We start from the raw sequence: 26,973 nt of genomic DNA, 5'->3' as shown, positions 1-26,973 counted from the left end.
TGCAGCGGTCTTACAAGCGCACTTTTTTTGGTGGAAAAAAAACCCACTTTTTTAAAAGAAAAAAGTTAGACCAATTTTTTTATATATATATATATATATATATATATATATATCAATGTTTTATTGAAGTAGAATAAAGTGATACAATCTTTTATTTGTGAAATATATATATATATATATATATATATATATATATATATATATATATATATATATATATATATATATATATAAAATATTATATTATATTATATTAATATATATTAATATTATAATATTAATATATAATATTGTGAAAGATAATGTTACACTGAGTAAAATGATATCCAACATGTCACGCTTCAAAATTGCGCCCGCTAGTGGAATGGTGGCAAACTTTTACCCTTAAAAATCTCCATAGGTGACGTTTTAAAAATTTGCAAAAGTTACCAGTTTTTAGTTAGAGGAGTTCTTTTTCTAGAATTATTTCTCTCGCTCTAACGATCGCGGCAATGCCTCACATGTGTGGTTTAAACATCGTTTTCATATGCGGGCGCGACTCACGTATGCGTTCCCTTCTGCGCGCGAGCTCGGCGGGACGGGGCGCGTTAAATTTTTATTTTTTTCTTATTTATTTTACTTTTTATTTTTACACTGTCCCTTTAAAAAAAAAGGTCACTTTTATTCCTATTACAAGGAATGTAAACATTGCTTGTAATAGAAACAAAAAGCATGGCAGGTCCTCTTTAATATGAGATCTGGGGGGTCAAAAGACCTCACATCTCATATTTACACATAAAAGCAATAAAAAATAATACAAATAAAAAAAAGGTGTTTTATGTTTTTCAATTAAAAAAAATGTGCCTTTAACCACTTGCGGACCGGCTCACGCCGATATACATCGGCAGAAGGGCACCTACAGGCAGATTAACGTACCTGTACGTTGCCCTTTAAGAAGCAGTTTGCAGGCTTGCGCGCGCCCGCTGCGACCTCCGTGAGTGTGATGGCGGGTCTCGCAGACTCGGATACCCGCGATCGTCTCATGGAGCCGAAGAACGGGGAGATGCCGATTTAAACAAGCATTTCCCCGTTCTGCCTAGTGACAGGGCACAAATCTCTGCTCCCTGTGATAGGGAGCGGTGATCAGTGTTGTGTCATGGGTAGCCCCCCCCACAGTTAGAATCACACCCTAGGACACACTTAACCATTACAGCGCCACCTAGTGGCTTACCCCGTCACTGCCAGTCACATTTACATAGTAATCAATGCATTTTTAATCGCACTGATTGCTGTATAAATGACAATGGACCAAAAATAGCGCCAAAAGTGTCCGATGTGTCCATCGCAATGTCACAGTCACAATAAAAATCGCTGCCATTAGTAATAAAAAAAAAGTTATTAATAAAAATGCTGTAAAACTACCCCCTATCTTATAGACGCTATAACATTTGCACAAAATTAATTAATAAACGCTTATTGCGATTTTTTTTTAACCATTTTACATTCCTTGTAATAGATATAAAAAAAAACCTGTGTGTAAAAATAAAAAATAAAAGGTAAAATAAATAAGAAATAAAAAATAAAAACATTTTAAGCACGCCCGCAGAAGTGAACGCACACCTTTGTAGCGCCCGCATATGAAAACGGCGGTCAAACCACACATGTGAGGCATCGCCGCGATCAGTAGAGTGAGAGCGATAATTCTAGCCCTATAACTCCTCTGTAACCTAAAACATGCAACCTGTCGAATTTTTTCAAACGTCGCCTATGGAGATTTTTAAGGGTAAAAGTTTGTCGCCATTTCACGAGCGGGCGCAATTTTGAAGCATGACACTTTGGGTATAATTTATACGGTGTAACATAATTTTTCACAATATTAAAAAAAAAGATTGTATTGTTTTATTCTACTTAAATAAAATATTGATATTAATAAAAAAAAATTCACAATATAAAATAAAAAATGGGCTAATTTTACTGTTGTCATATTTTTTGAATTCAAAAAAGTGTTAGCGAGGTCAGGCGAGCCGGGTCAGGTTTGGAGAAGGCAGAGAAGTCAGACAAAGCCGGGTCGGTAACAATAGCAGATAATCAGGTTCAGGTTCAGGTAGTCAGATGCACAGGAGCTGAGACGAAACAGCGCCACACCAGCGCACTAGGAGAACCTTTAAGCGTTCAGTGGCGGCAAACCGCACAAACGCGCACACGCACATGCCTAGCGCATGCCCGCGCACCACCCGCAAATGAGCACACGAGCGCGCACACGCCGGAAGCACGTGCCAACGCCTGCCAGTGTGAACACGCTGCGACTCAGCTAGAGAAGAAGCACGCGTGCGCATGCGTGCACGCAGCTGTGCCTGTCCATCGCTGGTAAGTCCCTGACATTGCCCCCTCCCAAGGGGCAGCCTCCAGATGCCCAACAAGTCCCTCTTTTCTGGATGAACAGATAAGTAGGCACGAATTAACCGCCTGGCATGGATATTGCTGTCAGGTTCCCAGGAATTGTTTTCCGGACCAAACCCCTTCCACTTAATCAAAAACTGAATACGTCCCTGTCTTCTTCTGCAATCAAGGATGGCTTCCACCTCATACTCCTCGTTTCCATCCACTAAGATGGGTTCTGGAGGTCTAGTTCCTCTATCAGGGAAGGGATCAGGGATGGCAGGTTTCAGCAGTGACACATGAAACACAGGGAGAATCCTAAGCGACTCGGGCAGGGCTAACTCATAGGAAACTTCATTGATTTTCCTCTTAACCGGAAATGGTCCCATAAATTTAGGTGCAAGTTTCCTGGAAGGACAAGCCAATTTGATGTTATCAGTAGAAAGCCATACCTGGTCGCCAAGCTGTAGGGTCAGTTCCCCTCTTCTTCTCCGGTCAAAGGCTCTCTTGCTGTCTGCCTGGGCTTTAGCCACTGCCTCCTGTAACACCCGGTTATTATGGCTGAGGAACTTCACTGTCTCCTGGACCGCCGGAACTGAGGTTTCTGAAAGAAAGTCAGGCAGAAAAGTTAAATGAAAGCCATAATTGGCGAAAAAACGGGACTGACCGGTGGCTGAATGACAAGCATTATTGTAGGCAAATTCTGCTAAGGGCAGCAGGGACACCCAATAATTCTGTACAAAAGATGTGAAACACCTAATGTACTATTCAAGAGTCTGATTGTTCCTTTCTGTTTGTCCGTTGGTTTGGGGATGATAGGCCGAGGACAGGGCCAGCTCAATTTTCAGGATCTCACACAGGGCCCTCCAGAAACGTGAGGTGAACTGAACTCCTCTGTCAGAAACTATATTTGCTGGAATTCCATGTAACTTTACAATTTCCTTGATGAATATGCGGGCAGTCTCCACAGCAGATGGGGTCTCTTTTAGGGGTAAAAAATGGGCCATTTTGGACAGCCGGTCTACGACCACAAAGATAGCCGAGCACCCCTCAGAGCATGGAAGCTCGACTATAAAGTCCATGGTAATCATTCTCCAGGGTCTGTCGGGCACAGGTAAGGGTTTCAGTAGTCCCCAAGCCCGATTTCTTGGCGTCTTGCTCTGGATACAAACAGGACAGGAGCTGACGTACTTCTCACAAAAGTCCTTCAACTTGGGCCACCAGAACGTGTGTCATACTTCAGAAGCGTCTACTTCGAGAATGAAGGGTAAGGACGGGTCTGAATGACTGAGGATTGGGGCGGACGTGAAAAGTCTTTTAAGCTCTTCAGAGGCACTCTGGGCGTCCTGAGTCCAGCAGAAACAAGAGCTTTGTTTGGTTAGTTGCGTGATGGGCGCAATTATAGCTGAAAAGCCTCTTATGAATTTCCTATAGAAGTTCACAAAGCCGATGAAGCGTTGTACGCCCTTCTTATCCAGAGGCGCCGGCCAGTCTAACACAGCAGACACTTTTTGGGGATCCATCTTAATGCCCGTTGGGGAGATCACTAGCCCCAAGAATTGGATGCTTCGTAATTCGAATTCGCATTTCTCGGCCTTTGCGTAAAGTCTGTGCTGACGAAGACGGCTTAGGACCTTGCGGACATGCTCCCGATGCTGATCGAGTGATCCGGAAAATATTAAGATGTCATCCAGGTAGACAATCACGAAAACATCAAGAAAGTCTCTGAATACATCGTTAATGAGATGTTGAAAAGTGGCCGGAGCGTTGCAGAGCCCGAAGGGCATTACCAAGTATTCATAATACCCGAATCGAGTCCGTAAGGCCGTCTTCCATTCATGCCCGGCCTGAATGTGGACTAGATTGTAAGCCCCTCTTAGGTCAAGCTTAGTAAATATGACAGCGGACCTCAGTCTCTGGAAGAGTTTGGGTATCAAAGGTAAGGGGTAGCGGTTCTTGACCGTAATCTTGTTTAGTTCTCTATAGTCCACACATGGTCGGAGGGTCTGATCTTTTTTGGTGACGAAGGAAATTCCAGCTCCCACTGGGGAAGTTGAAGGGCGAATGAACCCCTTTTCCAGGTTCTCGTCTAATTAGATCTTAAGTGCCTCCTGCTCCTTTTCTGACAGAGGAAAGATGCGTCCGAAAGGAATCTCGGCCCCAGGGAGCAGTTCAATCGGACAATCGTAGGGGCGATGAGGAGGTAGAGAGTCTGCTCCTTTCTTACTGAAGACATCAATAAACTCGTGATAATGCTTGGGTACAGTCTGGAGTAGATTCTGGTCAGAGTCTACACATAAAAGGGTGGTAGAAGACTTGGTGGAGTCTGTTAGGCAGTGCTTCAGACAATAGGGAGAAAGGAACTTGACTTCTCTAGTAATCCAATTGATGTGAGGATTATGAGCTTGGAGCCAGTGTATACCCAGGATGATCGGAAACATCGGAGATGAGATTACATCAAGGGTCAGGAATTCTTTATGTTGAGAGGAGATGATGACAGGCAAGGGAAGAGTCTCTTGAGTTACCTTCCCAGAACTGATGCTAGATCCATCGGCCAGAAAAACCGAAAGTCCATGAATCTTGTCTTGTAACGGGATGCCCTGTTGGCCAGCAAAGATGGAATCAATAAAGCAGCTGCACGCCCCGGAGTCAATGATAGCGTTGACTGTCACCATCCTTCCTTGGAGCTGTAGAAAAAAAGGAATAGCAAGGTGGGTTGAGTTGGCAGACAATGCAGAGAGACTGGTAGAAGCAGAAGATAGGCACTTACTTGTCTTGACAGGGCAGTTATAGACATAGTGACCTGTACCACCACAGTAGAGGCAGAGATTCTGCTGCCGGCGACGTGCACGTTCTTCTGGGGGTAAAGCAGGGAGCATTAGTCCCAACTGCATGGGCTCGGAGGTGTCAGGAGCCGAGCAGGCCGGATAAGAGCTGGGCGGAGATAAGTAGCGGGAAGCAGGTGTTGGGGGCCTTCGCTGTCATCAAAACCGGGCGGTTTTGCTGAGCAGAGCGCTCTGATCATCGCTCCCGGAGACGACGGTCAATCTGGATTGCCAAAGATCAAGGCCTCCAGGGTTTCTGGTATGCCGACTCGAGCAAGTTCATCCTTAAGCCCTTCGGATAACCCCATGCGGAACTGATGCCTCAAAGCCGCATCATTCCACTGAGTGTCTGCGCTCCAGCGTCTAAAGTCCGTGACATAGTCCTCAGCCGGTCTGCGGCCTTGTTGGAGCACAAACAGGGCAGATTCAGCTGTGGCAGTCCTTTGGGGGTCCTCATAAAGCTGAGCCATGGCTTCAAAGAAGGATTGCAGAGAGTGAGTCAGGACTGAGTCTCCTTCAAGTAATCGGTGGGCCCAGGTCTGAGGTTCTCCTTGTAAAAGGGAGATCACAAATCCTACTTTAGTGGTTTCCAGGGAGAAAGTCTGTGGTTGTAGGTCAAAATAGAGCTGACAGGCGTTCCGAAAATGCCAGAAATTTGGTTCGATCCCCAGAGAACCTCTCTGGAATGGGCACCCTTGGCTCAGGTGGAAGCATGACAACAGATGGGGAGGCAACAGACTGTACTGGTGTGGAGGATGGAGCAGAAGCTGCGTGACCAGCATCAGTAAGGTTCTGGACCTGTCCTTCAAGTCTAGTGTAGCCATCCTGCAGCGACTTTACGGCTTGGGTAAGGGCCGCCAGATGCGTGCAGATCTCCTTCATGGGAGAGGTCTCTCCTGCGGGCTCAGTCATGGCTGTTTCGTACTGTTAGGTACCTGGTGTTGAAGCCCGACTTGTAGAAGGAGACCTCTCTTACAATTCTGGTTCAGGAGCCACTGGAATGGGAACAGCGGTCTCGAGAGCACAGTGGGTAGGTGTGCCTGCTGGAATAGGGCCACTGGAACTGATAGCAGAGAAGAGATCCCCCTGGTCGGCTGGATGGCTGGAAGCCAACGCCTGCCAGTGTGAACACGCTGCGACTCAGCTAGAGAAGAAGCACGCATGCGCATGCGTGCACGCAGCTGTGCCTGTCCATCGCTGGTAAGTCCCTGACAGCAGGCAAGTCCCTGACAGCTGGCAAATCAAGCACAGTGATACCATGATCATTAAACCAGGTACTGGTAGTGTTGGCAGGTGCCAAGTCCCACTGGAAAATGAAATCAGCATCTCCATAAATCTGGTCAGCAGAGAAAAGCATGAAGTGCTCTAGAATTTCCTGCTTGAGGGCTTTACTGACTTTAGACTTGATTAAAACACAGTGGACCAACACCAGAAGATGACACGGCTCCCCAAATCATCATGGACTGTGGAAAATGTTGCATTCCATTTGGAAATGAAGGTCTCAAGGTCCCAGAGTCCGGAGGAAGAGTGGAGAGGCACAGAATCCAGGTTACGTGAGGTCCAGTGTGATGTTGGAGCCATGTCGTCTGCTGCTGTTGGTCCACTGTGTCCAAAGTCATGATTTTATGGAGGAACCCCATGCAAATAAAGCATGGAGCCCCCCTCAAAATCCATACCAGACCCTTATCTGAGCATGCATATATGCTTATACATATTTTTTTTTTTTTTTTTACACAGAATTGTCATATCAACAAGTTATTTCTCACACACACAGCATATGACACCCCAAAATACATTCTGCTACTCCTCCTGAGTATGGTGATACCCCTTGTGTGGGACTTTTCCACAGCCTGACAACATACAGAGGCCCAACATGCAGGGAGCACCTTCAGGTGTTCTAGGGGCATAAATTAGTAATCTAATTTCCTGACAACCTATTAGCCCTTGTACACATGGTCGGACATTCTGACAACAAAATCCATCGGACTTGTGTTGCATACATACGGTCGGACAAAGTTGACCACAAAGATAGCCGAGCACCCCTCAGAGCATGGAAGCTCGACTATAAAGTCCATGGTAATCATTCTCCAGGGTCTGTCAGGCACAGTTAAGGGTTTCAGTAGTCCCCAAGCCCGATTTCTTGGCGTCTTGTTCTGGATACAAACAGGACAGGAGCTGACGTACTTCTCACCAAAGTCCTTCAACTTGGGCCACCAGAACGTGCGTCGTACGAGCAAAATGGTCTTACGAACCCCAAAGTGGCCTGCCAGCAGATGATCGTAAAGAAGGGACAACACTTTGACTCGAACATTCTCGGGAACAAAGATTTGACTTCCCCTCCAGAACAAGCCATCCCTGGACGTTAAAGTGATCCCGGAGGATTTTGAGGAGTCAGAGGATGCTTCTTTGATCAAAGAGAGAAGATCTGACTGTAAGAGTAAAAAATTTCCGGCAGGCAGGATGGTATCAGGAACAGATAAGTCCTTTGGATTGTCATGCATGCGTGACAGCGCATCCGGTTTCACATTCTTCGATCCGGGCCGGTATGTTATATGGAAGGAGAAGCGGTAGAAGAACAGGGCCCAGCGAGCTTGTCGGGGTCTCAATCATTTGGCAGACCTCAGGTACTCTAAGTTCTTATGATCGGTATATATTAGTACCGGATGAGCAACGCCCTTCAACAGATATCTCCACTCCTCCAAGGCAGCTTTAATAGCGAGCAGTTCTCTGTCGCCAACGTCATAATTCCTCTCTGCATTAGGTCCTTGTTACCTCAACGTTGCAAGATGACTGCTCCTACGGCCACTTCAAAAGCGTCTACTTCGAGAATGAAAGGTAAGGACGGGTCCGGATGACTGAGGATTGGGGCGGACGTGAAAAGTCTTTTAAGCTCTTCAAAGGCACTCTGGGTGTCCTGAGTCTAGCAGAAACGAGAGCTTTGTTTGGTTAGTTGCGTGATGGGTGCAATTATAGCTGAAAAGCCTCTTATGAATTTCCTATAGAAGTTCACAAAGCCGATGAAGCGTTGTACGCCCTTCTTATCCAGAGGCGCCGGCCAGTCTAACACAGCAGACACTTTTTGGGGATCCATCTTAATGCCCGTTGGGGAGATCACTAGCCCCAAGAATTGGATGCTTCGTAATTCGAATTCGCATTTCTCAGCCTTTGTGTAAAGTCTGTGCTGACGAAGACGGCTTAGGACCTTGCGGACATGCTCCCGATGCTGATCGAGTGATCCGGAAAATATTAAGAAGTCGTCCAGGTAGACAATCACGAATCGGTGGGCCCAGGTCTGGGGTTCTCCTTGTAAAAGGGAGATCACAAATCCTACTTTAGTGGCTTCCAGAGAGAAAGTCAGTGGTTGTAGGGCAAAATAGAGCTGACAGGCGTTCCGAAATGCCCGAAAATTTGGTTTGATCCCCAGAGAACCTCTCTGGGATGGGAACCCTTGGCTCAGGTGGAAGCATGACAACAGATGGGGAGGCAACAGAATCTACTGGTATGGAGGATGGAGCAGAAGCTGCGTGACCAGCATCAGTAAGGTTCTGGACCTGTCCTTCAAGTCTGGTGTAGCCATCCTGCAGCGACTTTACGGCTTGGGTAAGGGTCGCCAGATGCGTGCAGATCTCCTTCATGGGGGAGGTCTCTCCTGTGGGCTCAGTCATGGCTGTTTCATACTGTTAGGTACCTGGTGTTGAAGCCCGACTTGTAGAAGGAGACCTCACTTACAACGCTGGTTCAGGAGCCACTGGAATGGGAACAGCGGTCTCGAGAGCACAGTGGGTAGGAGTGCCTGCTGGAATAGGGCCGCTGGAACTGATAGCAGAGAAGAGATCGGCTGGACGGCTGGAAGTTGATAGAAGAGCTGAGAAATGCAAGCAGCAGCTACAGGAGCCGATGAGAGGAACCACAGGCACAGCAGAACACTGAACAGGCAGCAGGCTGGATGAGGGTTGGACGGTCCGGGTCAGTAGGCAAGCAGACAGGTGATAGCAGCAGGCAGAGAAGTGTCGGTAAAACTGGCAGAGGTCGGCAACGGAATCACAGGCAGAAGTGGTAGCGAGGTCAGGCGAGCCGGGTCAGGTTTGGAGAAGGCAGAGAAGTCAGACAAAGCCGGGTCGGTAACAATAGCAGATAATCAGGTTCAGGTTCAGGTAGTCAGAAGCTGAGATGAAACAGCGCCGCACCAGCACACTAGGAGAACATTTAAGCGTTCAGTGGCGGCAAAACGCGCAAACACGCACACGCGCATGCCTAACGCACGCGCCCGCGCACCACCCGCGAACGCACACGCAACCATGTGTTGCATACACATGGTCGGACAAAGTTGTCGGACAATCTGATCGTTCAAAACGTGATGACGTTATTTCGTTAGGACGGGACTACGTTCAGGCTAGTAGCCAATAGTTTTGGTCTCGGAATTTGATCTGAGCATCCGTGGCACTTTGTCCGATCGGAATTCTCTACAAACGATAGGACAAAGTCCGATCAGACCATGTTGTTGGAAAATTTTTACAGTCCAGCTCTAAAACTTTTTCGGTCTGATATATTCTGACGGAAACAGTCCGATGGAGCCCACACACAGTCGGATTATCCAACAACGCGGTCTGATCGGACATTTTGCGTCGGAATGTCCGACCGTGTGTACAAGGGCTACAACTTTGTCTGTCGGATATTCTGACGGAAACAGTCCAATGGAGCCCACACACGGTCAGATTATCCGACAACACAGTCCGATCGAAGAATTTTCTGTGGGAATATCCGACCGTGTGTACAGGGGCTAACACTTTTGAAGGTCCTGGAGCACTAGGACAGTGGAATTACCTACAAAATTACCCCATTTTGGAAAGCAAACACCCCAACGTATATTCTATGAGGCATGGGCTGCAGATAGGTACTCAGGTAGGTGCTCGGGTACTCTGATGGGCTGCAGATAGGTACCATTCTTTCTGTGTCTGCTCCTTCTTCTAAAAGTCCATCAGTGGTAGAAAGTGATGGCTGAAATCTAAAAGATGAAAGGCGTTACTATCAAAGGTACAATTGTCCTTTAACCACTTCAATACCGGGCACTTAAACACCTTCCTGCCCAGACCAATTTTGAGCTTTCAGCGCTGTCGCACTTTGAATGACAATTGCGCGGTCATGCTACACTGTACCCAAATGAAATTTTTATCATTTTTTCCCACAAATAGAGCTTTCTTTTGGTGGTATTTGATCACCTCTACGGTTTTTATTTTTTGCGCTACACATAAAAAAATACCGAAAATTTTGAAAAAAAAAAATGTTTTTTTTGTTTCAGTTTCAAAACTTTGTAAATAAGTACGTTTTCTCCTTCACTGATGGGCACTGATGGGGCTACACTGATGGGCACTGATAAGGTGGCACTGATGGGCACCAATATGGCACCAATGAAGTGGCACTGATAGGCGGCACTGATGGGCGACACGGATGGGCGACACGGATGGGCAACACGGACGGACACTGATAGGTGGCACAAATTGGCACTGATAGCTGGCACGGATGGGCGGCACGGATGGGCGGCACGGATGGGCAGCATGGATAGGTGGCACAGGTGGGCATGAATAGGCGGCACAGGTGGGCATGGATAGGCGGCACAGGTGGGCACTCATAGGCGGCACAGGTGGGCACTCATAGGCGGCACAGGTGGACACTCAGGCGGCACAGGTGGGCACTCATAGGCGGCACAGGTGGGCACTCATAGGCGGCATCGGTGTTATACTATAGTAATGGATGCCAATCAGTGCCAAACAATAATGCATGCCAATCAGTGATGCCCATTGTGGGCACTGATTGGCATCCATTATGGGCACTGATTGGCACCCATTGTGCTGACTGGCATCCCTGGTGGTCTAGGGAGGATTATGACCTTTATTACCTTTTCCCTGGTGGTCTGGTGGCGTCCCTGGTGGTCCAGTGTGGGCATCCTCGGGGGGGCTGTGCTGATAATCGATCAGCACAGACCCCCCCTGTCAGAGGAGCAGCCGATCGGCTCTCCTCTACTCGCGTCTGACAGACGCGAGTGAGGGAAAGCCGATCACCGGCTCTTCCCATTTACACTGTGATCAGCCGTGATTGGACATGGCTGATCACATGGTAAAGAGTCTCCGTCGGAGACTCTTTACCGAGATCGTAGTTGCCGGGTGTCAGACTGACACCCCGCAACAACGATCGCCGCGATGCGCGCCCCCGGGGGCGCGCAGCGGCTCATAATCCTGATCACGTCATATGACGTCCAGTCAGGATTATGAAACCACTTTGCCGCCGTCAATTGCCTATAGGGCGGGCGGCAAGTGGTTAATGTTATATGGTGACCTGCAACCATTAACATACAGTAGGAATAAAATGTAGCAATATCATTATTAACCACTTGGCGCCTGTGGTATAGCCTAAATGCCGGGAGGGCGTAGATGGAAGTCCACCCATTCTTGTGCTACCCTCGCACCCCCTGGGGCACCTTGGGATTTGGCTGGTCACAGATCGGGTGAAGGGACAAATACAGCGGGCCCTTTACAATGTGATCAGCTGTCAACCAATGACAGCTGATCATGGAAGTAAACAGGAGCCGGTTACCGGCTTTTTTTTTTCTCACGCTGTCAGCATGAAGGAAAGAAGAAAGCCATTAACTGGCTTCTGTTAGAGGGACATCGGTCCCCTAAGTGCCTACCAGTGCTGCTAATCAGTGCCCATCAGTGCCATCTATCAGTGTCCATTAGTACTGCTAATCGGTGCCCACCAGTGCCATCTATCAGTGCCCATCAGTACTGCTAATCGGTGCCCACCAGTGCCACCTATCAGTGCCAACCAGTGCTGATAATCAGTGCCCAACTATCAGTGTCCATTAGTACTGCTAATCAGTGCCCACCATTGTTATTTATCAGTGCCCATCAGTACTGCTAATCAGTGCCCACCAGTGCCACCTATCAGCACCCATCAGTGCTGCTAATCAGTGCCCATTAGTGCCTCATCATCAGTGTCACTTATCAGTGCTGCCTATCATTGCTGCATATCAGTGCCACCTATCAGTGCCCATCAGTGACACCTCTCCATGCCGCCTATCAGTGCCACCTATAAGTGCCCATCAGTGCCACCTATTATTGCCCATCAGTGGCACCCATCAGTGCAGCCTCATCAGTGTCTCCTGATCAGTTCCCTCCAGTGTCACCTCATCAGTGCCCATAATTGCCACCTATTGGTGCCCATCAGTGTCCATCAGTGCAGCCTCTTCAGTGCCTCCTGATTAGTGCCCAACAGTGCCATCTGATCAGTGCCCAACAGTGCTACCTCATCCGTGCCCATCAGGGCCACCTATCAGTGCCCATCATTGCCACCTCATCAGTGCCTATCAGTGCCTATCAGTGCTCATCAGTTCAGTCTATCACTGGCCATCAGCGCACATCAGTGATGAAGAAAAATGACCTGTTTGCAAAATTGTATAACAAAATATGAAAAAACTTTTTGTTTTGTTTTATTCAAAATGTTCGGTCTTTTTTCATTTGTTTAGCAAAAAATAAAACCTCCAAGTGGAGATTAAATACCACCAAAAGAAAAAAATATATAAAAATATCATATGTGTACAATGTTACATGACCGAGTAATTCAAAGTGTGAGAGCGCTGAAAGCTGAAAATTGGCCTGGGCAGGAAGGGGGTGGGAGTGTCCGGTGGACAAGTGTTTAAAGTGGAGTCCCACCCAAAAGTGGAACTTCCGCTCATTTGTCTCCTCCTCCCCTCCGGTGCCACATTTGGCACCTTTCCAGGGAGGGGGTAGCGTCTTTGACAGGTATCCTGTCCCCACTTCCTGGAGTTCTGGCCCGTGGCGAATTACGATGGCAGCTCAGCTCCTCCTCCTCCCCCCACCGCCGGGCCAGCAGGAGAGAGGAGCGGCGCCTCGCGCATGCGCAGTAGGGTTCCTGGCGTGAAGCCGCAAGGCTACACTACCAGGTTCCCTTACCCGCAATTGCGGCGGCAGCACCCGACAGCTGATGGAAACGACACTGCTGGACTCCAGGTCCTATTGTTAAAGGTCAGCAGCTGCAGTATGCGTAGAAATTCATCCGAAATCCGTCCGAATTTCGTTTCAGTAATTCAGATTCATTTACATTTGTTACTATTGTAATTCAGAAATTCGGATACATCTGAATTTCCGAATAAAAAATAAAATAATTGTCAGAATTTTGATTCGGAACGAAATGGACCACACCGTCTAATGCACATTCGTTTCTGGATACAAAACATAAATATTTAGAAACAAAATGAAATGGAATTACTGATCTCTGAGAGTATCCAATTTAAAAAAAAAAATTATTCCAAATTCTATTATCTGTAAATGTACTTTGAGTTTATTGTTCAGCATCTAAAAGTTTTGATATGTAGCAGTAATGGTCTTTATTTTCTTCCGTAGACCTGGAAGGTAAAGTCTTCGTCTTCCCCTATGAAACCAACACGGCTCATGTCCTTCTAAGACCTACAATCACAAGGCCATTGCAGAAAGTCAGCGTCTGTCTACACTCTTATTCTGATCTTTCACGCCCCTATACGGTCTTCTCTCTTAGTACTCCCGAAGAGGAAAAGGCCTTTCTAATCAATATACAGCTCCTGTAACTCATGTTCGACTCGATCATTGCCTGTTCGCCTGTTCGGCAAACAGTGAAAAATTTGGGGTGTTCGCGGCAAATTCGAAAAGCCGGGAACACCCTGTACAAGTCTATGGGAGAAATATAAAGTGCTAATTTTAAAGGCTAATATGCAAGTTACTGTCCTAAAAAGTGTTTGGGGACCCGGGTCCTGCCCCAGGGGACATGGATCACTGCAAAAAAAGTTTTAAAAACTGCAGTTTTTTCGGGAGCAGTCATTTTAATAATGATTAAAGTGAAACAATAAAAGTGTAATATTCCTTTAAATTTCGTACCTGGGGGGTTGTCTATAGTATGCCTGTGAAGGGGCACATGTTTCCCATGCTTAGAACTGTCCCTGCACAAAGTGTCATTTCTGCAGGAAAAAGTCTTTTAAAATCACTCAATGAAAGTCATTGATAAAAAAAAAAAAAAAAGGGTGGGGTTCCCCCAAATTCAATTACCAGGCCCTTCAGGTCTGGTATGGATATTAAGGGGAACCCTGCATCAAATAAAAAAAAAATGACGTGGGGTTCCCCCAAATTCAATTACCAGACCCTTCAGGTCTGGTATGGATATTAAGGGGAACCCCGAGTCAAATTTTTTTTTTTAATTTACATGGGGGTCCCCCTAAAAATCCATACCAGACCCTTTATCCGAGCACGCAACCTGGCAGGCTGCAGGAAAAGAGGGGGACGAAAGAGTGCCCCCCCTCCTGAACCGTACCAGGCCACATGCGCTCAACATTGGGAGGATGCTTTGGGTTCCCCCCCAAAGCACCATGTCCCCATGTTGATGAGGACAAGGGCCTCATCCCCACAAACCTGGCCAGTGGTTGTGGGGGTCTGCGAGCAGGGGGGTTATCAGAATCCGGAAGCCCCCTTTAACAAGGGGACCCCCAGATCCCGCCCCCCTTGTTTGAAATGGTAAGGGGGTAAAAAAATGTAAAAAGATTCCAGCGGTGGTAATCCACTCTTGCTATCCAGCGATGGATGATCATCTCTCCGGGGTCCAGTGATGGCTGACCTGATCAGGCGACAGGTGATCTCTCAGTCCATCGCAGCGAATCCATTCATCTTCCCTGCAGCCTGACGTTTCTTATATGAGGAGGGCGGGGCCACCCTCATATAATAGGGTTTTAAAGTTCACATGAAGTTTAGGTCTGTTCGCAGGTTCTGGTGCGAACCGAACGGGGGGTGTTCGGCTCATCCTTACTACAGATCCATGACACGAGCGACGGGCAGTGGCTCCTGTGTTCTCTCCTCTTTTGAATCACGGCGGCTTCCACCGTGTGTCTCCTCCCTCCTAGGCATCCAATAGGATCACCTGTCCTTCCAGCTAACTGGCTTCCTGATTGGCCGGGATGAGCATCAGTGTGGCAATAGGGAATATTCATTCGCTATTGTCCCACAACTGGGTGGGCTAAGAGTCCAGTGCTCTGCGCCCCGAGCCCACCCTTTTTTGAAGCCTATTAGAGCCTCTGACTCTAAACACATGCTTTAAAAAAAACACACACCCCCATTGGAATCCATTGTCTGGCGCCCTGAATGTAGATCAGAGGGCCGGATGCATGGATAGCTGCCCTTGCGCCCCTAATGGATGGGCCAACACTGGTTATTCATTTACCGGCCATCACCAGCTAGTAAAGCAGCTGATCAACAAATCTCAGTTTGATCCTTTGGGGAGCAGTGGAGAAATTGGGCCCCAGACCCCAGATGTCTCACTAAAGAGTACCTTTCATCATGTTGTTCATCCCTTGTGAAAACTATAAAGTTCATCCAAAAAACATTTTAGGAAAAAAATGTAATAAAATGTTAATAAAATAAATAATAATAAAAAAAACCCTTAAAGTTCCCCCTTTGCCCTGTGCCCACGTGTAAAATGCAAATACATACATAGGTCCTTCACCCAGGGCTTTTTTTCTGTTGGAAAGTGGCAGAACGTTGTTCTGCCACCTCCAGCAATCCTATCCTCTCCATCCTGTCACTGAACACAGAGGGTGATAGAGGACGTTTTTGCACTACTCACTTCCTCCACGCCTTATCGATCCTTATGTCAGGCACTCAGGACTTGTGTAGAGCAGTGCATAGGTCAGTGGGTATTTGAAACACAGCATGGAATTCAGTGGCGCCTGGTGCTCCATCTTTTGGGGGTTAGGCAAACAAACCACTGCCACCCCCCCACCTTTGGTCCGTCGGTTGGTCCACCATCAGTCCAATTAACCAACTCCCCCCGTCACACTTACCCCATCTAGGTTGCAGGCAGCTTCGGCTCCTCCTAGGTGGCTTCACCCTTTTTTCTCCTCCTCCTCAAGGCTTCCTCCACATCGGCCAATATGGGCGCTTCTCCTCTCGGCCAATTGAGTCTTAAGTCCCACTTCCTGATTGGCCGGGAGGAGAAGCAGGAAGACAAAAGGGAATATTAATTAGTTATTATCACGCAAGTGGGCGGGCTCTGAGCCTCGAGTGCACCCTTTTTTGAAGTCAATTAGAGCCTCAGGCTCTAATTGCATTGAAATCCATGTGTCTGGCACCCTGCATGTAGATTATTCACCGGGCACATGAATTAGGGGGTGGCGCCCCTGCACCCTGTATGGAGTGGTCGTCACTGATGGGGGTAATAGTACTCTCCCCAATTGCTTGCCTCCACGCAGTGTGGGTAGTTCTCTTGTAACCTCATAGAAACTACACTAACAGAATTTTGAATTAAAGATATAGTATCAACACACCAGAAAAGTGGTTACCTACAGAGAGAATATGGCATCAATGGGGTTAATGAAAAATTAAAAGTTTATTGAAAAAGTCTATCACATTGTATCAAAAAAATCACACAATTTAACATAGATACTATTTAGATTCATCAGCATAAAAAAAAGACAATGTTGTCTTCCCGCACCTTCCGTCCCCTCGCCCATGACATCAAAACAAGGGCCATAAACACCAGTGGATGTGTCTAAACCTTATAGCAAGACTTCAATCTCATCAACACCTGTGCATGAGTGCCCCTGGGAGCACACAATGATTAGGCAGAGAAGCAATGATTCCTTCAACCGTGTAGGTGGTCTGGTGCAGTGGTCATCAACCCTGTCCTCCAGGGCCCACTAACAGGCCAGGTTTTATGTATTACCTTGGGGGAGATGCAGACTAGAATACTGTAATCCAGTGATTCTCAACCAGGGTTCTGTGGAACCTTAGTGTTCCTCCAAAGGTTGCTAGGGGTTCCTTCAGCATTGGGCCATTTCTGGCTCTCAGATAAGTTCCCACTGACACCATTGATCTTTTTAGCTATCTGTAAGGAGGTAATTCTTTCCAATGACCACAAGTGTTGGGACCATTCTTCCCACTGACCATCACACTAATGTATAATGAGTTGTAGATTTCTCATTTTTAGCAGGGGGATGCCCGAGACCGGAGAACTATTTCAAGGGCTCCTCTGTGCTGAAAAGGTTGAGAAAGGCTGCCGTAATCACTGAGCAGCAAATTATATCACCTGTGATGTATTTCAGTTATCTTGCAAACCTGGCCTGTTAGTGGGCCCTGAGGACAGGAGTTGATGACCACTGGTCTGGTGTGTTGTTAACTGCAAGGAAAGTCAACTCCCTTATTAGATGCTGTATAAGCAGGGGAAACCTACGGTAGAATATGTGATCCCACCGTGGGGGTATGTAAAGCTCAAATGACACAATTTTCCCATCTAGTGGATCTTTGTAGACCTGCGGTGTGTGCAACAGAGTCACAATGTATCTCACGGTTCAGCTGATAGTATCTTAACCACTTGCCACCAAATCATGTAGCTCCAGGCATCACCCACGGGACCGTATTTTTAGATCCGACGGTCGGCTTTCTTGTAATAACAACCGATGCGGCTCGCATGGGTTCCATCAGGAGACCAGAGGCCCCAGCCAGCGGACGTTCTCGCTGGTGGGACGGGAAAGCCCTGGCAAGAAGCACCGATTGTTATAACAAGGAACGGGAGGGGACGTCCCCCCCCTCCCGCCACTCTGCCTGGGTCTCCCGTTTCATCAAGAGACCCGAGCGACCAGCCAACATTTTACTCAACACAACCCAATCTTTAGTTATTTCTTCCATAAATTTGGGTAGAATATTTTGTACATTTGCCTTGTAAGTCATTTCTGAACATATGCATTTGATACACCTATGCAAAAATGTTTTTTTTAAATGCCCCAGTAGGCAAGTGATTGAAGTTACTTGGTAACCTGAAAAAAGTGAGCCAACTAATAAAGTGTATAGTGGTGGTCTTAGGCTGGGTTCCCACTAGAGCACGCAGTAGCTCACAGCCGAAGTCCGGTGCGTCTCTATTTACTGTTTCGGGTACGATTTCAGCACAAATTTTGGACTGAATTTGGACCGGAAATGGACCAAAAGATGCACAGGGCTCGTGTGCAATTCACACCGGAGCCGCTGCGGGGATATGTGGACTGGCTCCATAGAGAGCCAGTCAAAACCTTCTGCCATGCAGAAACCTGCATCCAGTTTGCATTATTGTGAACCCAGCGTTAGGGCTCCTATACTTCTACAACTTAGGTTGTAATTTAACAGCTTCCCGACCAGCCACCACAGTTATACTGCGGCAGGTTGGCTCCCCTGGGGTCGGGATAGCAGGCGCGCACGCATGCGCCCACTGCACAGCGGGGGTGCGAATGCACGTGGCCGATGGTCGAGATAACCGCCGGGAAAATGAGTGATCGTGACCAGGAGACACAGAACAGGGAGCAGTGTTCTGTTCTGACAGGAGTCACAGATCGTATGTTCCTATTAGCTAGGAACCACAATCCGTCACTTCCTCTAGTTAGTCCCCTCCCCCCTTCAGTTAGAATTACCTCCCAGGGAATGCAGTTAACCCCTTTATCCCCCCCAGTGTTAACCCCTTCACTGCCAGTGACATTTTAGTAATCAATGCACTTTTATAGCACTGATCGCTGTATTAATGCCAATTGTCCCAAAAATGTGTCAAAATTTTCTGTGTCCGCCACACGATAGAAATCACAGATCGCCGCCTGTACTAGTAAAAATACTATAAATTTATCTCCTATTTTCTAGACGGTATAACTTTTGCGCAAACCAATCAATATACGCTTATTGCGATTTTATTTTTACCAAAAATATGTAGAAGAATACATATTAGCCTAAACTGAGAAAAAATTAGCTTTTTTGAAAAAAAAAAAAAAGGGGATATTTATTATAGCAAAAAGTACAAAATACAGTATTGTGTGTTTTTTTTTTTTTCAAAATTGTCGTTCTTTTTTTGTTTATAACGCAAAAAAAAAAACGGCAGAGGCGATCAAATACCACCAAAAGAAAGCTCTATTTGTGGGGAAAAAAAGGAAATCAATTTTGTTTGGGAGCCACGTCGCAAGACCGCGCAATTGTCAGTTAAAGCGACGCAGTGCCGAATCGCAAAAAATGCTCCGGTCAGGAAGGGGGTAAATTCTTCCGGGGCTGAAGTGGTTAATTAAAAAATTAGCAGGAAAAAATTAGTAAGGTTGAATAAAGACACCAGTCCATCCTGAGTGAGTGTCTACAATTGTCCCTATCCCTGTTAGGGATGAGCCAAACACCCCCCGGTTTGGTTCGCACCAGAACTTTCGAACGGACCACAAATTCGTGCGAACTTTAGAACCCCATTGAAGTCTATGGGACTCAAACGTTCAAAATAAAAAGTGCTAATTTTAATGGCTAATATGCAAAATATTGTCCTAAAAAGGGTTTGGGGACTTGGCTCCTGCCCCAGGGGACATGGGTCAATACCTAAAATGTTTTTAAAAACGGCTTTTTCGGGAGCACTGATTTTAATGACGATTAAAGTGAAAAAAAAAAATTCCATTAAATATCATGCCTGGGGGGTGTCTATAGTATGCCTGTGAAGTGCCATGTGTTTCCCGTGTTTAGAACAGTCCCTGCACAAATTGACATTTAACGGAAAAAAAGTAATTTAAAACTGCTTGCGGTTTTAAAGTAATATCTGGTTCCGGCAATATGGATGAAAATCATTGAGAAAAATGGCATGAGTAGCCCCCCCCCGCCCATTACCAGCCCCTTTGGGTCTTGTACGGATATTAAGGGGAACTCCTTACCCATATTAAAAAAAGGAAAGGCGTGGGGCCCCCAGGCCCTATATACTCAGAACAGCAGTATAAAGGCGGTGCAAACAAGACAGGGACTGTGTAGGTTTGTTGTGTTAAGTAGAATTGTTTGTAATTTTGAACTGGTACATTTTTAAAGTGTAGCTCCAGTCAAAAAATCTATTTTTAAGCTTTTTGGAAAACATAGGGAAGGGTTATCACCCTTGTATAATTTGTTTTGCCGTCCGTCTTTTTTCATCTCACTTCCTGTTGTCTCCTTCCGTTTGCAAGTAGGAGACATTTGTAAGTTTGATGTTTGAAAGTAGGGGCCTGCCCTATATGCTCTGCAGAAATGGCGGAACACGGTGTTGGTGTTGCCATAACACTGTAAGCCCTCAAAGTGACTCTTGGTGGGCACTGGAGCGCCCTGCTGTGAACGATTATATCAAGAATTGTAATTACATGCCATTGTTGAACAGTGGTAGAAAAATTGGGCCTTTGGTGGTTGTGTTGCTGGTGCCACAACACTAAAAGTCCTCACAGTTACTCTGGGTGGGCACAGGAACGTGCCCTGCTATGAAATATTATATCAAGAATTGTAATTACATGCACCTGTTAAACAGGGGATGAAAAATTGGGCCTTAGGCACTTGTGCTGGTGCCATGACACTGCAACCTCTCCCATATACTCTAATTGTAGTGCAGGAAAGCATTGCATCACAAATTGTAATTAAACGCCCCTGTTAAAGTGGAAGTAAACACATGGATTTAAACAGTTAAAAAAAAAAGGCATGTCAGGAATGCTAACTGCACATTGGCTGTGTTCTCAGCCAAACTATCAAACCATCCAATGGCTGGTGTCATAACGAATCACATGTGCAACACCATAGCAGTTGAAGATTAAACAGAGGCAATGATGGCAGCTTCCTTGGCTAAAAACGATAGGGAAGTTTACTTCCACTTTAAACAGGGGCTGAAAAATTGGGCCTTAGGCACTGGTGCTGGTGCCACGACATTGCAACCTCTCCCATATACTCTAGTTGAATGTTCAGGAATGAGCCCTGCTGAAAAAGCATTGCTTCAAAAATTGTAATTAAACGCCCCTGTTAAACAGGGGCTGAAAAATTGGGCCTTAGGCACTGGTGCTGGTGACACGACACTGCAACCTCTCCCATATACTCTAGTTGTAGTGCAGGAATAAGCCCTGCTGCAAAGCATTGCATCAAAAATTGTAATTAAACGCCCCTGTTAAACAGGGGCAGAAAATTTGGGCTGGTGGCATCACCCAGAACCAAAAATGTTCTTCCAAGATATCAGCAAAGGAGGAAGAGGATAGACAATCAACATAACAGGACAGTCACTGAGCATCAGCATAGGCAGTCTTGAAGGGATGTGATATTAAAAAAAAAAAAATATTCGGTTACATAAGCTTCAGGTGCTTGGTAGCTGGTGGTGATCCAAGACTGATTCATCTTTATGAAGGTCAGTCGATCAACCGAGTCGGTGGACAGGTGCACCCTGTGATCGGTAACAAAGCCACCAGCAGCACTGAAGGTGCGATCCGAAAGAATGCTGGATGCAGGACAGGTCAGTAGCTCAATTGCATACTGTGCAAGCTCTGGCCAGTGATCCATCCTCAAGACCCAGTAAGCCAGAGGATTTTCGGTGGGAAAGGTGTCCAAGTCTGACCTTGCCCCTAGGAATTCCTGCACCATGTAAATCAGACGCTGGCGATGGTTGCTGGAACCGATCATACCTTGGGGCTACAGACTAAAAAATTGTCTGAACGCATCGGTCAGACGGCCACCTTCTCCACCGCTCCTTATGACCGATGCCTCAGCAACACGTTGTCCAGGACCAGGAGTTTGTAACCTAGCCTCTGGGAATGCGTTGCACAGACCTTTCTGCAAGGCCTCCCGGAGATGTCTCATCCTCTGCTCCCTCTGCGATGGCAAGATAAGATCGGCAACCTTACCCTTGTGCTGTGGATCAGGAGAGCGGCCAGCCAGTAATGGCCCCTCTCCTTGATCCAAAGAATATGAGGATTCTTCCACAGGCTTTGCAGGATCAGGGAGGCCATGTAGCGTATGTTAGCTGAGGCATTCGGTCCGGAGTACTCTGGGTCACTAAGGACAACATGATCCGCAGCTACCTCCTCCCAGCCACGTACAAGTCCACGTGTTTCTTGGGACTGTAAATCATCCCTACAAGACTGCTGCTGCTGCTGATGCTGAGTGCCAGCCTCCACCTCCATGCTGATACAATCATCCTCCTCCTCCTCGTCCTCTTCCTGTGTGATGGGTGGGACAGCAGGAACACTGTCTGGATAAAGGGGGCCTTGAGAGGCAAAGAAGTCCTCCTCTTCCTGCCTCTGTTCTGCCTCAAGTGCCCTGTCCATTATTCCACACAGCATATGCTCCAACAGGTGGGCAAGAGGTTCAGTGTTACTGATGCATGCACTGTCACTGCTCACCATCCTTGTGGCCTCCTCAAACGGTGACAGGACAGTGCATGCATCCCTGATCATGCCCCACTGGCGTGGTGAGAAAAAACCGAGCTCCCCTGACCCTGTCCTGGTGCCGTAGTTGCAGAGGTACTCATTGATGGCCCTCTACTGCGTGTGCAGCTGCTGCAGCATGGCCAACGTTGAGTTCCACATGGTGGGCATGTCAGGCGGTTCTTGGGCAGGTTCAACTGCTTTTGGAGCTCAGCCAGCCGAGCACAGGCATTAAATGATTGGCGGAAATGCACACAGACTTTCCTGGCCTGCTTCAGGACATCCTGTAAGCCCGGGTACCTGCCCAAGAACCACTGCACCACCAGGTTAAGGACGTGAGCCATACAGGGCACATGGGTCAGTTGTCCCTGTCGGAGGGCGGAGAGGAGGTTGGTGCCATTGTGTATATTGTGCTGGAGGCACACAACACCCACTAACTCTTGCAGATGCCTTTATTATAGAACAACAGGAATTAAAGGGTAGATACCGTTGTATACTGTGCTGTGCTGGAGGCACACAACACCAACTAACTCCTGCAGATGGCTCAATTAGAGAAGAGCAAAATAGGTGGATAATGGTGTATACTGCGGTCAGGGCACACAGACAACACCCATAAACTCCTGCAGATGGCTGAAAGCGCAATTACAGACGAGCAAGAATGATAAATCGGTCGATAACGAACGGTGTATACTGCGTTGAAGGTACACAGAGAACACTCACTAACTCCTACAGATGCCAACACACTACACAAGGCCGCTGCTCTTATATAGTGTGGAGCATGTACTTCACAGCCTGAGCTATGCCCTGTTGGCCACATCCTGCCTGTGGCCAATCATGGCTCTCCTTGCTGCTGGTGCTGTGACTGGCCAAGCATGCAGGGTCACAGTGCATGCTTGGCCAATCATGAGCCAGCAAAGCAATGTGATGGCACAGTGCATTGTGGGCTGTGAGCACCACACAAATTTGGTGTGAACGACCCATAACGTTCAGTATCCACCAAACATCCAATGTTCAAGTTGATACCCTACAGAAACCCACAATCCAAGCTTCCCTTTCATATACTAGGGCCAATTTTGTACAGAAGCCAATTAATATACCAGCATGTCTTTGGAGTGTGGGAGGAAACCCACACAGGCACAGGGAGAACTTGCAAACTCCAGGCAGGTGGTGTAGTGTTCTGGGATTTGAACCAGCAACCCTTCTTACTGCTAGGTGAGAGTGCTATCTACTACACCACTGTGCCGCCAAAATTTTGCAATCTAAATAACACCATTGACTGGATAACTGAGACGATGGAAAAAAGTACCAACACACGTCTGTTACTGGATTTGAAGGGCACATTTACAAAAATGGAAATTCATATAATGATCTTCCTGAGATATACAAGTATATATATTTTTTTCATTTCTAGCATCTATAAATAATTTATGAATTTATTGTTCATCATCTAAAGCTTTGATCTGTCTCTATAATGAGTTTTGTCTGTTTTCTTCTCTAGACTTGGAGGATAAAGTCTTCGTCTTTCCCAAAGAAACCAACACGGCTCATGTCATTCTAAGACCTACAATTACAAGACCATTGCAGAAAGTCAGCGTCTGTCTACAATCTTATACCGACCTTTCCCGTCCCTATACTCCCTTCTCTCTCGCTACTCCCGGGAAGGACAACGCCTTTCTCATCTACTTACAGCCTCCAAACACTTGTTCTGTATATATCAACCAGGAAGTCACTAGTTTTAAGACAGACTCTGAGTCTTTGGACTGGAGGCACATCTGTGTGACCTGGGACTCCGACACTGGAGTGGTCCAACTTTGGGTCAACGGGAAACTCTACCCAGGAAGAGTCTCCATGAAAGGGTCTTCTATCGCAGCTGAGACCAGCATTGTTCTGGGACAGGAACAAGACTCTTTTGGTGGAGGGTTTGATGCTTCTCAGTCATTGGTTGGTGAAATAAGTGACGTCCACATGTGGGATTATGTCCTGACTCAGGCAGACATCCAGAAGGTCCTCTCTGGTGATCTCCATGGAAATGTCATTAATTGGAACTCCTTACGTTGTGAAATTAAAGGGGAGGTTCTTGTCAAGCCCAAAATTCAACGTAAGTCTGTCCTCTTACTATATACACCTTCCCTTTCTTTCTTTTCTTCCTACACATTTCCTTTTATGAGTATTTTTAACCACTTCATACCCTTAGGCAGTATATAAACAACCTTGTGTTGAAGCAGTTATACCAGGATCATGGACACAGCGACAGTCATAATCCTGGTATCTGTTTCAGCCTGTGATCCTCTTTTTTGTAAAAACGATCTGAGTGTCTATACAGCTGCCCAAACACTTTTACACGGAGTGGACTGAACCCTCCCCCCGCCACCACATTCCACTTGTCAGATCACCTGAGTCCAAGTGACAGATGCACCCCGTTGGGATCAGGAGTGCACCACAAGGTAGTGAACCCTATGGCTGAATGCTGTGGATGGAGCTCTAGGTGATTCCAGAGAGCAGGTATTCTGGAGCACCAACAGGTATTTCCCAGGGCGCGGAATCTAAGAGCCAGCGGGTGTTCCCCAAAGGACCCTAGTGGTGGGGATGGATTTAGCTGCAGTCTGGCTCCAGGTCGCGACCCCCAGGGCCTTCCAGTTCATGCTCACGGTAGAGTACAGGAAGTTAGAGAGGAAGCAGCAGACTGCGACAACAGGATAGTCAGGAGATAGCCAAAGGTCGGGCAACAAGCACGTAAGGATAATCAAGGAACACGCCAAGGTCGGGATATGAAGCAAACAAGAACAGTCAGGAACAAGCCAAGACCGGTAACTATAATCAGACGTAGAACACACAGCAAGGGGCATACGGAAGCCAAACACAATATTGATCAGCAGGGTTGGCTTTCAGTGCACAGGTTAATATAATGTTCCCTGATAGGGCCTGGGGAGGAGCCATGCTTTGAGGAGAGATCACATAAAACAACCAGGTATAGGGCATCTGGTCTCTCAAGCTGAACACATGGAAAGGTAAGCTGACAGACAAACATTACTGCAGATTAGGGATGAGCTTCGAGTTCGAGTCGAACTCATGTTCGACTCGAACATTGCCTGTTCGCCTGTTCGGCAAACAGTGAACAATTTGGGCTGTTCGTGGCAAATTCGAAAAGCCAGGAACACCCTGTAAAAGTCTATGGGAGAAATCTAAAGTGCTAATTTTAAAGGCTAATATGCAAGTTACTGTCCTAAAAAGTGTTTGGGGACCTGGGTCCTGCCCAGGGGACATGGGGGACAGAACATGGTAATCCTGTCCCCTCCATCCTGTCACTGAACACAGAGGGTGATAGAGGACGTTTTTGCACTACTCACTTCCTCCATGCCTTATGTATCCTATTGTCAGGCATTCAGGACTTGTGTAGAGCAGTGCATAGGTCAGTGGGTATTTGAAACACAGCATGGAATTCAGTGGCGCCTGGTGCTCCATCTTTTGGGGGATAGGCAAACAAACCACTGCCACCCCCCCACCATCAGTCCAATTAACCAACTCCCCCATCGCTCGCTCTTTCGTCTGCCCACCAGCCCCACACTTACCCCATCTAGGTTGCAGGCAGCTTCGGCTCCTCCTAGGTGGCTTCACCCTTTTTTCTCCTCCTCCTCGAAGGCTTCCTCCACATCGGCCAATATGGTCGCTTCTCCTCTCGGCCAATTGAGTCTTAAGTCCCACTTCCTGATTGGCCCGGGAGGAGAAGCAGGAAGACAAAAGCAAATATTAATTAGTTATTATCACGCAACTGGGCGTACTCTGAGCCTCGAGCCCACCCTTTTTTGAAGCCAATTAGAGCTTCAGGCTCTAATCTTGTGCTTAAAAAAAAAAAACATTGAAATCCATGTGTCTGGCACTCTGCATGTAGATTATTCGCCGGGCACATGAATTAGGGGGTGGCGCCCCTGCACCCTGTATGGAGTGGTCGTCACTGATGGAGGTAATAGTTATCTCCCCAATTGCTTGCCTCCACACAGTGTGGGTAGTTCTCTTGTAACCTCATAGAAACTACACTAACAGAATTTTGAATTAAAGATATAGTATCAACACACCAGAAAAGTGGTTACCTACAGAGAGACTATGGCGTCAATGGGGTTAACGAAAAATTAAAAGTTTATTGAAAAAGTCTATCACATTGTATCAAAAAAATTAACACAAAATTTTATGTAGATTCATCAGCATAAAAAAAAAGACAACGTTGTCTTCCCACACCTTCCGTCCCCTCGCCCATGACATCAAAACACCATAAACACGAGTGGATGTGTCTAAACCTTATAGCAAGACTTCAGGCTCATCAACACCCATGCATGAGTGCCCCTGGGAGCACACAATGATTAGGCAGAGAAGCAATGAATCCTCCAACCGTGTAGGTGGTCTGGTGCAGTGGTCATCAACCCCGTCCTCAGGGGCCCACTAACAGGCCAGGTTTTATGTATTACCTTGGGGGAGATGCAGACTAGAATACTGTAATCCAGTGATTCTCAGCCAGGGTTCTGTGGAACCCTAGGGTTCTTCCAAAGGTTGCTAGGGGTTCCTTCAGCATTGGGCCATTTCTGACTC

At 47.0% G+C, this 26,973-nt stretch overlaps 1 protein-coding gene across 1 annotated transcript in view; it reads left to right on the top strand.

Moving 5' to 3' along the window:
* LOC143962508 (C-reactive protein-like) overlaps positions 1-24,597 on the top strand; it is a 46,778-nt gene extending 22,181 nt beyond the window's left edge. The window contains exons 4-5 of the mRNA XM_077471784.1: positions 13,604-13,753; positions 23,846-24,597. Coding sequence (XP_077327910.1) covers positions 13,604-13,753; positions 23,846-24,597 — 902 coding nt within the window. The remainder of the gene's footprint in view (positions 1-13,603; positions 13,754-23,845) is intronic.
* The last annotated feature ends 2,376 nt before the right edge of the window (positions 24,598-26,973 follow it).

Source organism: Lithobates pipiens, unplaced genomic scaffold, assembly GCF_037356315.1.
Source record: "Lithobates pipiens isolate NorthernLeopardFrog02 unplaced genomic scaffold, aLitPip1_a1.2 Scaffold_8, whole genome shotgun sequence".
Taxonomy (NCBI): domain Eukaryota; kingdom Metazoa; phylum Chordata; class Amphibia; order Anura; family Ranidae; genus Lithobates; species Lithobates pipiens.
This window is presented reverse-complemented; position numbering and strand designations above follow the sequence as displayed.